The sequence below is a fragment of the Ursus maritimus genome, unplaced genomic scaffold (assembly GCF_017311325.1).
Source record: "Ursus maritimus isolate PB19 unplaced genomic scaffold, ASM1731132v1 scaffold_17, whole genome shotgun sequence".
NCBI classification, from domain to species: Eukaryota; Metazoa; Chordata; class Mammalia; order Carnivora; family Ursidae; genus Ursus; species Ursus maritimus.
Genome location: NW_024424119.1, coordinates 56,398,354 through 56,408,723, shown reverse-complemented (window position 1 = coordinate 56,408,723; position 10,370 = coordinate 56,398,354). Strand labels below are relative to the sequence as shown.

The following is a 10,370-nucleotide window of genomic DNA, read 5'->3' as shown; positions in this document are numbered from 1 at the left end:
CCGCAGGAGCCGGCGGGGCAGCTACGCGGGGTCCTCGCGCGCCGCCCACGTGGGGCCGAGCCGAGCCGTGGGCCGGGTTCGCGGGGTCCGGCCGCGCCAGCCAGTGCCGGGGCACGCCCGTGTCTGCCTTTGCCACCGTCTTACCGCGCGCCATGGCCGCCGTCGGCGGGCTGCTTCTCCACGTTCCCGAGTCCCCGACCGCTGCCCCCAGGACGCTCTCGGGATCCCGCCGGGCCCAGGCGAGGCGGGTGAGTTCTGACCCGGCTTCAGAGCCCTCCGCACTCGAGGCTCGGCCCGCCGCACGTCGCGAGCTGCCGCCTCGCCTCTGGGGAGGGTTTCGAACTACTGACGGAGTTAGGGGAGAAAGGCTGTCTAGCAGCTTCTGGAGAAGTTGCTGAACGGCACGTGTCTGAGCTCGGAACACCACCCTGCGGGGATGTTCTGGGCAGCCGCTGGCTCGGGCTGCTAGTTGGAGGGTCCCGAAGGTCGTGTAAGGGTTGGGAGGCTGATTCCCGCCCAAATTAGGAACTGCCGCCGGGGTTGAGTGCCAGCTCGGGCACTTGCCGGCCACACCTCCTAACTTCTCTCAGCCACCGTTACCTCAGTTGAGGGTCGTTTGGTTTAGGAACGAGGTCTGGAGACTAGAGCTCTCCTTCAAGAGCTTTCAAAAATGGCATAGATTCTCACCCACGTGCAGTGGGGAAAGAGAATACGGAGCGCGAGTCTAACCTGCTCACTAGGGAGGGCAAAGATGCATTAAATTTAAACCAGAGCTGAAAACTGGCTTCTAGGATGATTGACTTCTGTCCTGGAAGAGAGGAGGGCCGCAAGGCAGAAAATCTGTTGTAGAAGCCTGAGTTATAACAGAGGCCAGAAATTATACCACCTCGTGCCAGGGAAGGTGTGTGTTTTCTCCAGAAAGCAACAGGTAATTCCGTTGACAGTTGCCGACGTTCAGTTCAACCACTTTGTTGAAGCTGATACTGCTCGAGTTCATATAAGGATTCTCTTTGGTGATTTTTCAGTGATCAGGCTTTAGGATTTAGAGGTTTGGGAGTAGGAGTTTTCAGCTAGCCGGTGGGGTCGCTGCTTCTCTGGGAGGAGGCAGGGGAAGTACTGAAGAGCCACGGGGAGCATGGGATTTGGAGTCGGACAGACCTGGGATTAGATGCCTGCCTTGCAACATGCTGGTTTTGTGAACTTGGGGAAGTTATTTCGCCTCTCTGAACCTCATATTTCCACTTTGTAAAACGATTGTAAAATGAGGAGTAGACATAAAATTGACCACCAAATAAAGGGCAGATACAAACAACAGTTTCTACTTCATATAAAGTTATCATGAGAGGTCAATGAAATAATATACATAGAGACTACGTATTTTCTGGCCCATAGAAGCACTTAATAAATGCCAGTGGTAAATAAAGTCGTATTGGCTCCATTTTGAGTAATGGAATTGCTATGTCCAGAGGTCACTGGGGTGCTTGTGCCCTGGAGGTGCCTAGTAACACAGAGGAAGCACTATTAATACCTCCTTGAGTGAGTTGAAGGAATAAAACAGGATATCTGGCTTTACGATCACTTGAACCACTGTGTCAAAAGGATGTCTATTAATAAGATGACAGGTGTCCGAGTGCCCTCATCTGCACCTGCATTTTTTGTTTGTCTTGAATGAGAGTTATAGCTATGCCAATCAGATTGGCCAGTGGCCTGAATTTGGGACAGGTAACTAATATACTGAATTTGGAAAGGCCTCGACAACTTACGTGTTGCTATATGTAACAGTATATACTGTTTTCTTTCTAGAAATGTTTTTTGATTGTTCAAGTAGTACAAGTTTATTGTAGGAAATAGGGGAAGGGGAAGTACGTTGAAGGAAAAAAACCCCATAATTGCCATACTCAGAGGTACCTCTGGTTAACATTTTGGTGTGTATCCTTCTAGAAAACAAACAAGGGATCAAGCTACACTTGATGTTTTCCAACCAATTAGGATACAGTTAATAAATAGTATTATAGCATAATTGTCAGGAACCATGACTGTAGAATCAGTGCCTGAGCAAAGCCTGGATCCCTCAGTGATCCTGGGACAAATTACCTCATATCTCTGCCTCACTGTTCTCATCTTAAAATGGGATGATACCAGTACCTGTATTGATGCATTAGATAATTCACCTGAGTACTTAGCATGTTGCCTGGGGTCTAGTATATTTATTAATATCAGAGACATGGTATTTAGACTTGGGGGCTAGATGGGCCCTAGAGGTCATCCGCCAGAACCCCCTCGTTTTATGGGTGCAAGAACAGAGACTCAGAGGGAGGTAATTTGCTTAATGTTGTAGAGCTGACTTCTTAGTAGGTTCAGGTACGTTTTTGCTCCTCTTTGCTCAGATGCCACCTCATGAAGCATTTCTGTTTCCTGGCTTCCTTTCCCCTTGCCGTAGGCCGTGGTAGTCTTCTTGTTTTGTGCTTTCATAATCCTTTGTTCATATCTTTTCTGAGTACAAATATACGTTTGGGTTTGTGGTTTTATGCTTTTGTCTCTTCCACTAATCTGTGAGTTCCTCAAGGGCTTGGCTAAATTTTCCAGCCTTGTATCCTCAGAACCAAGCTACTTGAGGGCTGCTGAGTCGTCAGTTTTTTAAGTGACTTTGTTGTGGATACTGGGGAAGAAAAGCTAACAAGCAGTGCAGTAGTGTCCACATTATGGGAAGGGATAATTCCATTGTGTGTCATTCATCTTACAAGCATCTACTGAGCACTTACTTTGGGCAGAATTGAGCCCATACAGGGGATGCAGTGCCACGCAGCACAGACTTGTCCATTCCCTTACAGAGTTTAGTCTAATGGGGAGGACTGATACCACATAACAAATTACATTTTATGATGGTAATTGTACTGAATGCTACAGCGAAGAAAAAAGGTACCAGGAGAGCCAAGAGTAGGAGCCCTGGCCTAACTAGGTGGAGAGACGAGGTCAGTAAAGGTTCTTCTGAGGACCCGGTAAGCCTAGATCTGAAGGATGAGTTTGAGTTAGCGAGCCAAAGGGCGGGTTGCAGACATGGGTATGGCAATAGCATGTGCAAAGGCCCTGAGGAGGGAAGGAGCATGGCGCGTTCTAGGAACTAAGGAAGCGCAGGACAGCTGAGGCTGATGAGATGGGCAGAGGCCAGCTTCTAGAGGGCTTTATAGATAATATTATAGGTTTTCGATTTTAGCCCAGGATCAGTGGAAAGCCTGTGAAATATCGTGCTTAATTCTGAATATTTTTAGAGAACAGTTGATATGGGAATAAAAGGTGACTGGGATGATAAACGATTGAAAGCTCGTGTCCTATTTGGGCTGTTCAGTCCAAAGAAGAGACAAAAAGTTAGATGATGTGTGAAGGAATGTGGTGCACAGGAGGAAGTAAGCTTGTTTTGTGTTGCTGCAGAAAGCAAACCTCAGACTAGCAGACAGATGATCGAGGTGGAGGATCTCGTCTGAGTGTCAGAAACAGCTTCCTAACCCCTAGAATTTGGCATCTCGAGGGATGGAGAGCAGTAAGGGGAGGTGTGTAGGCAAGGCCTACTGCAAGGCCACTTGTTGGGGAGTTTGTAGTAGGGAATCCGTGCATGGTGGGAGTGGCCTTTAGGCCTCTTTGTGCTCCGGGAGTCTGTAGTTCCATAAATCAAAGAACGTCAGCACATTTCATTCTGCCTTGAAAATGATTCAGCAGACCTGCAACTTGACTTTATCTCTTTCTTTAATCTGAACATTCATAAACTTGGGACTTTGTAAGAATAGATCGTAAAATGGAGTAGGTCAATACTTTATTAATAGTAAATACTCGAAGTTGAATTTATTGAATTATTTAGATATAGGAGTCCTGTAGTTGTCAGGAACAAGGAACTATTATTGGTAGGTTAGCCTGAAGCTGACAGTCATGGCCAAAGCAAGCTGATGTGTAAATGGAATCCGTCATTTCAAGTTAAGGGGAAATAACATTCCAAGAGAAACCCAAATGCCAGAATAATAAGCCCTGGCTACTCGTGGGATGTTTTTCATTCCTGTGTAAATTGGAAGAGAAGGCCAAAGAAAATAGAATGTTTCTTCAAAGAAAATTGGATGTTTCTTCTCCTGGGAGAAGTTTGGACATCACGCTTGTGGCCATATCCATGTTACAGAAATAAGCAACAGGCAAGAAAATGCCGAGTGTTGTAGCCTGTAATCGGCGATCAGATGGGAACCTGAAAGGCCAGGAGAGTTGGAAATAATTGTGGTAGAAGTGATGGATGGAGCAGAATTCTCATTTGGAATGGAAACGGCAAGTAGGAATCGTCTCCAAGCCATCTGAATCTGGGGGAGCAGCGTGAGGGGGAGGATGACAGCGATCCAAGCGCTCTGGGATAGAGCAGTAATGAAGGTTTCCGCTTCCTGGGCATGGGCTGGGACGCAGCCTCCCATGTCTAGTCACCAACAGGCTTTGTTGATGGAGAGAGAGGATGCGCTCCCCCTCCCCTGGTCTTTTTGTGTAGATGGACATCTGGGGATAAGGATTGACTTAGCATGCACACTTCACAAGGTGGGTTTCTCTTCCCTTTAAAGAGACTCCCATTTGTTCATATTCAGCCCCACAAAGGTTTCTCCCTTCTTGATCCTCACCCTCATCTTGGTTGAGTTGATGGTGAAGATGGATGGTGAGGTCTACTGGATGAATGAGCTGAGATTTTTGTGTTCTGTTCTTCTGTTTTATTTTGTTTTTTTCTTTTTGGGAAAAAAAAAAAAAAGCTGAGTCAAAGAATCTGATTGCAGACCCTAAACTGTTGCTTGACATATGGGGCATAATGATCTCTGCAGGGAGAGATGCAATTCTGCGGGCAGTCAGGCTTCACTCTGAGGTCTGTCTTCATGGACTAATGCATCTCTTGTTGCTCTTGCCTTTTGGGAACAACGCAGCAAGCAGAGGCCACCAAAAGAAAACACCCAGCATCCAGGGAGGCTCCCCCAGCGAAACGGAGGAGCGAGGCGTCATTTCTCCCAGCCGAGAGAGCTGCTGCTAAAGAAACACAAAGGACTTTTAAGGGGAAGGCACAGAAAACATTTTCTCCGAAGAAACCTTCAGTTGGTGTGAGTGATGGAACCCGGGAACAGAAACCGTGCGTTAGGACTTCATCATTATTTAAAAACAACCCTGAAATCCCGGAGCTCCACAGGTATGTTCAGGGGCAGGTGTGCTTCAGGAATAGGAGGAGTTAAGCGTATTCTGCCTTGTTCTCTGTCGATCGGAACTGATGCCTGGGTTTTGTTCGTCATTCGCAGACCTGTAGTAAAGCAGGTGCAAGAAAAGGTGTTCACTTCGGATGCTTTTCAGGAACTGGACCTCCACCCACATTTAGTAAGTATCTCTCAGTGTCTTGTGCGGTCGGTTTTTTCAGTGTGGTTATTCCTTGGGAATGTCTGTGAAATGACAGTTCTAGGAAGAAAAATCAAAGAATGGTTATTTCTGTTCCAATTTACCTGAATGAAGTCAGATCGGTAAGACGCTCTTCTAGGACAATCCCAGTGAGCTTAGGTCACTGTTCACTGTCCTCACCTCCATCCCCACCCCCTTTTTAAAGAACTAAACACTTTCCTTACCTAACTCAAATTAGGCCTGGGGCTCCACTTACTGGGCTCTAGGACAAGCTCCTAATTAGTGGGTAGATGGGACATGGAGGCCGATCTGGGTGGCGGGGTCACAATGACTGAAAGAGAGGGAACTGAGCTGGCATCTTCCTATCAAGGGTAGTCTGTTGTTACAAAGAATTGAAGGAACACGAGGCGATTTTAACATACATTTTCTACAAACAGATGGATTTTTTTGTTTGTTTGTTTTTGTGACCGTGAATGAAGTTTCCACTCTTATTTATGAGTAAGAGAAAAATGCATTAACTTTCAGGGAGTCTGGATTTCCTTTGCTGCCATGGTCACAGCTCACTTTCTCCTTTAGGGTGGCTTACATAAGCTGTTCGCTTACGTCCGGGTTTGAACAGGGACGTCGAGGGGGTTTGTGCTGGGGACATTTGGGGATGGATAATTCTTTGTTGCGGGCACTGTCCTGTGCATGGTGGGGTGTTCAGGAACACTCTGTGACTACTCACTTGATGCCAGTGGCATCCCCTGCCCCACTTGTGACAGCAAAAATTCCTCCAGACGTTGCCACATGTGTGTGTGTGTTTGTGTGGAGGGGGATGGGGGTGGGGTGTGGGCAGAACCGCCTCCAGGTAACACTTACTGGTTGGAAGAACTTGAGCACGGCCATTGGTTTTATCCCAGTGTCTTCTCCTTTGCGTCCCTCATTTACATTAAATATATTTGTGCCAAAAAAATCGATAGTTAAAAATACTTCTTTTGTGTGTTCTCTTTTAGATTTCCACGATAAATACGGTCTTAAACATGACTAGAATGACCAGGTAAGGGTTCCAGGCCAGTCTTGCTTTTCTTAAGCCTTGAGTGGTTCTGAGCAGTGGAATCTGAATTACCTGTGGTGTGCGGAGCAAATCTGTGTCTTTGTGTTAGAGAGCGCGGCTGGGTGGCTGCCCGTTGAGGGCTTGACACGTCACTTACCACCCAGTCCCCGACTTGTGAGAGGGAGAGACTGAGTCGCTAACTACTTCTGTTCTCAGCTCTGAACCGGTCCGGAAGATGTCTGCATGTGATCCCACTCCTGTCCATGCTACCCTGAAAATAATATGTCCACAGTGTAGAATTTATCATGCCGTTTTTTAGTAGTAAGAACTAGAGCAAGCAAAAAGAGAGGAGTAAATATTTGGTTGGATATAATGGGATATTGAAAAAAATTTTTTTGAGTGTTTAATAGTGATGACTCTTGGAAAATAGAATAGTAAGAGGTGTAGAGAAGAGGTGAACTTCCTTTTTGTGAGTATGTATGCTTTGTATTTTACATTTTACTCATCTCCACACTTTACTTAGAGGTGCAAATTAATCAAAGTCTTGAAGAATAAAAGGAGGACACCCCTTACCCATTTTTTTGTTCAGTTTCAGCAACCAAATTTAAATGAATTCTGTGCCCTTTTTGTTGTTTGTTTTTAAATACACATGTGGACACACATCTTAGTGTGTGTATGATAGTCACGCCTTGGTTTTTGGAGACTGGGAAGCAGCCCCAGCCTATCTGGATGGCTCACAGGCTGCCTTGTACTCTCTTGTATGGAATCTGGCCGCCACATCTTACTGTGTCCCGTTGCCTACCACGGGAGGTATGCCCTTGTGGCAGCTCCCGCTTGTCATCACGCCTGTGCCATTTTTCTTTTTAATTCGTTTGCTAGAGCGGCCAATCCCTGGCTAGCCTCAGTATTTTCGGCTGAGTTGCAGAAATTTAACTGAGGTTTTACCTCTCCAGTCATCAGAAGTTGAATGTTTAGGTGACTTCTGAGGTGGCAGTTGGCAGGTGCAGCAAAGCGTGGGGGCGGTTGTGATTTGTGTGTCCTGTGTCTCTGCCTGTAAATAGGAGAGGCTAAAATATTATAGTTCAGCATGTGTTCTTTCTTTTGGGTGGCCCAAGCGTTCAGAAGCAAAGTATTCCCGTGTTGCTGGAAGGCAGAGATGCTCTGGTGAGATCGCAGACAGGCTCAGGTCAGTCGTCACTTAACTTCTTTTCCCCTGACACCCAGGCCACACTCACATAGTAGGTTCCATAGTGTAGTGTCTGTGGCGGCGGTGGCTTTGTTTTGTTGGGGGAAGGAGGGAGGCCATGCCTGCTCTTAATTGGAGCCCTGAATTTGTTCCCCTAGTGAAAGGAAGAGGGTGGTTGGTGGTGCTGTGAGCAGGAGTGATCAGGAGGTGGTCAGGCCACTGTCAGTCTCTCGAGCCTCTGTCAGGGCTCTGCCCAGGACCACCAGCTGTGGCCCGAGCTGCCCTCCTCCCTGCAGCAGGGGATGAATATGTTCTTCTGATACTGACGCACAGTGCTGGCATGAGCACACGCTGTTCGGATGCCAGTTGTTTTGCTCCAATACGGAATACAGGTTCTGCGTGTTCCAAAATTATCTATAGACGTGTACTGCCCCTCTTGTGCCCAGAATGGCAGGTTGGCGGTTCACCACGCCCTCCAGCTCAGCCACCATTCAGGTGGGTGGAACCGAAGCTTTTGCCATTCCTTGGTTTCTCCACAGTCTTTAGAGGCTGGCTTCGGGTTCCAGCTGGCTCCTAAGTACGTCGGTGCCGTGCAGGTCATTCACTTAGCCATGAAGCTCATTTGCATGGTGAAGGATGACTTTAAAGGGGTTTCCTAGCTTGGAGGGTGGTCCTCAAGTTGAGCTTTTGTGTAACTTGGGAAGCGTGTCATTGTCTCCCTTAGCTGGATAAAGGAGCTGAAGCTGCAGGTTTTTTGGGCAGTACTGGCTTTACACACAAAATTGGGAGTTGTGGCAGACGGGCAAACCTGTTTTCACCTCTCTTGGATGTAGGATGTGCTTTTCCTGTCCCCCGAGTCTAGTGCTACCCAAAGGTAGCAAACCCGTCTTCTTTACTATTGTTGCTTTTCCTACGTCTGCAGGGTCTGTGATTTTAATTGCTTTTGTACTTTTTTAAAAGGTAAAACTCTTGCCTACTGCATCCCTGTGGTCCAGTCTCTTCAAGCAATGAAGTCAAAAATACAGGTGAGTATAGTGTTTTTCTGTCATTGCTCATAGTGCATAAGCAGCATTGAACTGAACCAAAGCAGTAATACTGGGACCAAAAGAGTCTGTTTCCATTTAGCATGATTTTCTTCTTTTTGATTCATTTATTACATAAACACATTGCACCCGAGGACTGTGCCCAGAGTAGAGTAGAATAGAATAACTATTGTGTAATCATCGTGTCAGGTCTAGTAGGAAACATTTGTAAAATACACGTTCCTCATGCCAAACATTGTACTGGATTCTTTGCCTGTGTTGTATCTTCTTGAATCTGAAATCCGACCCCCTGACCCGGGAAGTTACAGGTATTACTGTTACCCTAAGTTTATAGAAAAAAATGGAAGCTTGGAGAGCAATGGTGGAATACTTGTTTTTAGTTGGGTTCCCCGGGGCCTGTAGGAGGCACGTTAACTGCCAGACTCCAGGGGCGCAGGCATCATTTCAAAACCCAGCCCAGAGTCCCACAAATACGTCCTGGTTATCCTCAGTGCAGAGGACCTGGTAAGATCTGAAATAGGAAGTGAGGTAGGTGCACAAGCAGGTGAGAAGAGCTAATTGGTTACTTTTCTTTTTTTTCTCAGTTTGGACATAATTAGGCATGTTTCCAGCCTCCCTGATACTGGGTGACAAGCAAGTAGTGATAGCACTGGGTTATAGCCCGCAGGCTAAAACAAACATCCATGAGTACAAACTGATAGAAACAAATTATCGCGTAAATGGGTAAACACACGGGAGAAGGACAGGCCCTCCTCACAGTAGAATTCCCACGGAGAGACGCGGAAATGACGGCCGTAGAGCGTCTGGCTGGTGCCTTAGTAATACTGTGTCACACAAGGGTCATCCCAGATGCTGAAACGAGGGGGCAAAAGTCTGATGAAAAATGGGATATTTACCTAGTGTTGAAGGATCTCCCTACGAGATACGTCTTAATCACAAAGGGAAAAACAGCCACTTTACAATGGAGAAGCCTGGCTGCCGCCACCTTAGCCACCTCCAGATAGGTGCCCAGAGGACACAGCACCACTTCTGTGGTTTTCCTGCCCCAAATGTGTGACCCGGTTTTAATCTGCAAATAGCAGACAAACACAGATCTAGAGACCTCCTACAAAGCGACTGGCCGTTACTGTTCGAAAGTGTTGAGGTCACCAAAAGCAGAAGTGCTGGAGACCTGCTCCAGGTTGAAAGAGACAAAGGAGGCGTGACAGCTCAGTGCAACATGTGGTCCTGAACTGGGCCCTGGTCTGGGGAGAGGACGCTGAGAGGTCAGTCAGTGAGGTCGGAATACAGGCTGCAGATTAATCCAGAGTCGCACGTCAGTGCTGATTCCCTGGTTTTGATCATCGTACTGGGATTTTGAGAATTAATAACCATATAAGGAAACTAGGAAAAGGGTATAAGAGAGTTCTCTGTACTGTTTGTGTAATTTTTTTGTAAGCCTAAATTTACTTCAAGGTAAGTTTTTAAATTTTACTTAAACTTTTATTTAAAATCAATAAAACAAGTCCTACACAACGTCCAAGTGATAGAACCTTACATAGACATTGAAAGTGGTATTTTTTTTCAGTTTGTCTTTGTGAACTTGACAAGTGTTCTTGCCTGTTAAAAAAAGGCAGGTACAAGACAGTATGTACAGTATGATCTGATTTCATAAATAATACTCTGTACGTGTGTGTGCATAAAAAGACAAGAAAGAAACTATTAATAGTGATTT

The 10,370-nt window shown here is 46.4% G+C and overlaps 1 protein-coding gene across 1 annotated transcript in view; it reads left to right on the top strand.

Moving 5' to 3' along the window:
- The first annotated feature begins 69 nt into the window (after nucleotides 1–69).
- DDX31 (DEAD-box helicase 31) overlaps nucleotides 70–10,370 on the top strand; it is a 68,321-nt gene continuing 58,020 nt past the window's right edge. The window contains 6 exon segments of the mRNA XM_040632110.1: nucleotides 70–248; nucleotides 4,935–5,191; nucleotides 5,298–5,373; nucleotides 6,387–6,430; nucleotides 7,543–7,613; nucleotides 8,574–8,638. Of these exon segments, the coding sequence (XP_040488044.1) occupies nucleotides 153–248; nucleotides 4,935–5,191; nucleotides 5,298–5,373; nucleotides 6,387–6,430; nucleotides 7,543–7,613; nucleotides 8,574–8,638 (609 nt within the window). The 5' untranslated portion in view covers nucleotides 70–152.